At 46.4% G+C, this 4208-nt stretch overlaps 1 protein-coding gene across 1 annotated transcript; it reads left to right on the forward strand.

The window, feature by feature from the left end:
• The first annotated feature begins 394 nt into the window (after positions 1-394).
• Positions 395-3933, forward strand: LOC123127804 (bifunctional nitrilase/nitrile hydratase NIT4). Its single transcript, XM_044547647.1, has 5 exons — positions 395-699; positions 1688-1879; positions 2680-2973; positions 3160-3441; positions 3567-3933. The coding sequence occupies exons 1-5, from the start codon at positions 555-557 to the stop codon at positions 3734-3736; spliced, it is 1083 nt and encodes a 360-aa protein (XP_044403582.1). The 5' UTR covers positions 395-554; the 3' UTR covers positions 3737-3933.
• The last annotated feature ends 275 nt before the right edge of the window (positions 3934-4208 follow it).

A 4208-nucleotide genomic window follows, 5' to 3' on the forward strand; every position in this document is an offset into this window, starting at 1 on the left:
GGACCACATGGTGGCAGCTGGCGTGAGGCAATATTTTTTCTTTTTTGTCCGGTTGCTCGCGATCGCTAGCGAACAAATAGATAATGACTAGCCACATACGTCTATATAACGAAAACAGGCAGACAATGTTGAAAAATAGCACAAATCATTTCATCAGTGGAAGACAATTTAGAAGTTGGAAACAGCGAGACAGCTGTTCAGGAAAAGAGAGGACAAGGCTGGACAATGTTTGGAAAATAAGAAACGATGTAGACAAGGCAAGAGAGGCCTAGAAGCATCAAGCATGCGCTGTGGAATTCAACTCCCTCCGCTTTGTCGTCGTGCTAACAACCCATCCACTGTCACACCAGCGTGGAGCTGTGGATTGATTGGCGCTCTCTTTGTCCAGTAGCAGTTCACTGACCCGGCGCTCTCTTTGTCCATTCCGGCGCTCCCCGTTTTCCCCTCCAACGCCCACCTCTGCTTCTAACCTCCACATCAAGGTCCAGTCCGTCCGTAAGCCTCAGCGTCGGAACTACCGCGATCGATCGAGCGAGTTTCCCGGGCCCACACTGATGGCTCTGGTTCCCTCGGGCTCAGGCGGCGCGCCGGTGATCGCCGAGGTGGAGATGAACGGTGGCGCCGACCAGAGCTCTGCCACCGTACGCGCCACCGTCGTGCAGGCATCCACCGTCTTCTACGACACCCCCGCCACTCTCGGTAACTACCCGCGCGCCCCGGTTCCCCTGCCTCGTTAAACGAACCACTTAATTCTTTCGCTAGCCGTCCCGCCCTGTTGCTGCTCGACTACCTCTGGAAGAATCACCAGCGTGTTGGATTAGTTACAGTTGCCATCAGCTGAGATGGGATCATGGAGATGGCGTCTAAACTTTTCTCGGCGCAGTTCATTTCAGAGTGATCCGCGGGTGCTGTGATGACTTGGTGTTCTCTGTCAATGGGAACCACCAGTTTGTTATACACCGTTGCTTTGCCATGATCGGCAAATCTTCTTGTTTGCATCTTTAGGGCGTGTGTGTATAGTGGTAGAAAAGGTTGCCATCTCGCTGCAAAACATAGCAAATTAGCAATGCGATGGTGGAGACGGCTGTTAATGATCATGTCTCTTGTGTCCATTGGTTTTGATGCATAAGCCTTGTCTTAGCTTGTTCGTGCTTCCTTGGTTTTCTGCTTACGATAATTAGACTTGTATATTCGTTCTGTTTGATTCACACAGCTGAAAGTATTGTGGCCTGCAGGCAGCAAGGGTCATCACTCAAACTAATACTCCGTAGCTTCTTTAAAGGCTTCATTATGATTTGTTATTGACCATGTATCTATACTTTTTGATGTCAAATAAAGCTAGCTAGCGTTATAGGAAGTTTAAAGGGAAGCGAGGATGTTGCTTTCTTTTTCTCGAAACCACTATCGACATAAACCTAACAGAGATTTACTGTACCAAGCCAAATAAAACGAGGAAACCGCTGCACTTCCCAGTTTTCATTCTAGTATGCTGCCACATCATGGTCTCATGTCCACCACCTCTGCAATTGCCTGGCATGGGGACATAATTCATAGTTTGTTTTTTCTGGATGCATGTGCTTGGCCTCTGTGCACCCGCGCGTCAGTACTAACATTTTGGACGACAAGATGGTTATTTATCAGCATAAGTTATGTGTATGTTTTGGTAATATCGTTATTTCCACCGCAGATAAAGCAGAGAGATTGATAGCAGAGGCTGCTGGATATGGTTCACAGTTGGTGGTGTTCCTGGAAGCTTTTGTTGGTGGTTATCCTCGTGGATCCACCTTTGGCTTCGGGATCAGTATTAGTATCACTAATCCAAAAGACAAGGGAAAGGGTGAATTCCAGAAGTATTATGCAGCCGCCATAGACGTGCCTGGTACGTGAGACTGTAATGGAGTATGTCTGCTCTCTCTTTTCAACTATTATATTCTTATTGTCGACTATTGTTAACTTCTAAGGCGTTATCTTCCTTACATATTTTTCCTTGGACTGCTCCTGTTTTTAGTCTCTTTTTTGTGTCTGACATATGCGTAATTTGGAGAACAGCTGACATCTGCTTTTTTCATCTTTAGCATGAAGCATATCTGCATATCAATAATTGCTTTACAACCGAGTCGTGTCTTTTTAGTATTGGGCAGAGAAAGAACTGATTTTTGCAAATGCATATTCTTCATGGCACTCTTTGGTTTTGAAAATCAAATATCTTTTCACATACTTCGGTGAACACTACGCAATGTGGTTCCTAATAGACCGTCAAGGAGTTCGGAGAAGGAAGAAATTGTTGGATGAAATCCTCAAAGCTAGACATGAGTTAGTTTGTTGAGAAAAAAAAAGTCTTAGTATCTGGCCGTTCGTTGTCTTCCTGATGCAGTTTATGAATATAATTTCACAAAAAGTATGGACAACCGTCTACCATAGATCATTGATAATTTGAAACCTCATACCTGGTTCTGCACCTCCAGCTAAATTTTCTGGTCATGTTTTTCAATCTCTGCCGTTGATTGTCACCGAGCAACTCTGCATCTTACATATTAATTCTTCTAATATTTCATTTATGCTCTATTTTTAGTTTAGCTCAGCTAACAAGTTTTTCAGCTATTTCATACTCTCAAGTGTCAACATATGGTTTGTTTCGACTAGCACTGTGTATGTTGTTACTGACAGAAAAACCTGCAGGTCCAGAGGTGACACGTTTAGCTGCTATGGCTGGGAAATATAAGGTCTTTCTGGTAATGGGTGTGATTGAGAGAGAAGGTTACACACTGTATTGTTCAGTGCTCTTCTTTGACCCTCTAGGTCGGTACCTGGGTAAGCACCGCAAGCTGATGCCAACAGCATTAGAACGGATAATATGGGGATTTGGAGATGGATCAACAATTCCTGTTTATGACACTCCACTTGGAAAGATCGGAGCTCTTATTTGCTGGGAAAACAAGATGCCACTTTTGAGGACAGCACTGTATGGTAAAGGTAAGGCTTTTCATGTATGCTAATAAAAAGTCTAGAGCCAGCATTCTTGGAAGTGCCATGGCCTCATGGGATGATAAGTTGATAAGCTTGAAATATATCCCTGTGTACAAGCCAGATAGGTTAATGTAGAAGATATGCACCGGCACTGCTTTGAGTTTTTCCAAACACATCTTGTGTTGTGTGCAGGTATTGAGATATACTGCGCTCCCACGGCTGATTCAAGGCCAGTTTGGCAAGCTTCCATGACACACATCGCCATGGAGGGGGGATGCTTTGTGTTGTCGGCAAACCAGTTCTGCCGCAGACAGGACTACCCTCCGCCATCCGAGTACGCCTTTGCCGGTTTAGGAGAAGAGCCTTCTCCAGACACCGTTGTTTGCCCTGGAGGCAGTGTTATCATTTCGCCGTCGGGCGAAGTCCTGGCAGGTCCCAATTACGACGGAGAGGCGCTCATCACAGCCGACCTTGGTAAGGCACTAGCCAGATACATGCTCTCTGTGCAGCCACCTCGTGCATACTACGTTTCTGTACCCGGTTTTACTGTGCTATTCCCGCATAGGGCCAAGTTTCTGATAAAATGCCTTTTTGTGCAGACATGGGAGAGATCGTTAGGGCCAAGTTTGATTTTGACGTGGTGGGCCACTACTCTCGGCCTGAGGTGCTGAGCTTGGTAGTGGATGACCAGCCGCACCGCCCGGTGTCATTCACCTCTGCTGCGGAGAAGGCTCCGGCTGCCAAGAGCGACGGCACCGCAAAGCCCTGATGACCATCGGCTCAGTCACAAGCAGTTGATTATCATCGATAGTTTTCTTTTTGTGTGAAACGACCTCTATCGATCGATAGCTTAATAAGCCGATGAAATGTAGGCTTGGATCACCCGCATGTCTGACGCAGTGACGCTTGTGACGGGACAATCAGCTGAGGTCTGTTCACCGTGTGATGCATCTGATATCCACTGCCTACTGCTGCCCACTGAAACAGACGCAGTGTTAAAGGCGTGTGATGCTGGAGAAATGCTCACAACGCCCTCACAGCCATCCAGTTGCAAGCCTGCAGCAATGTGCGGTGCTGTCCAATGTTTTCTCTCTACTCCGACTCCAATGTGCGTGTGATGGCGATTTTTCGAACGTCCGGACAATTTTGATGACAGCTGTTGAATGGCTAAAATTGTTCGAACGTTCCGGTCTGGATAATTTGGTGACCTGCTTGGAGTTTCCCTAAGTTTAGCACTTTTA

Source organism: Triticum aestivum, chromosome 6A (assembly GCF_018294505.1).
Source record: "Triticum aestivum cultivar Chinese Spring chromosome 6A, IWGSC CS RefSeq v2.1, whole genome shotgun sequence".
NCBI lineage: Eukaryota > Viridiplantae > Streptophyta > Magnoliopsida > Poales > Poaceae > Triticum > Triticum aestivum.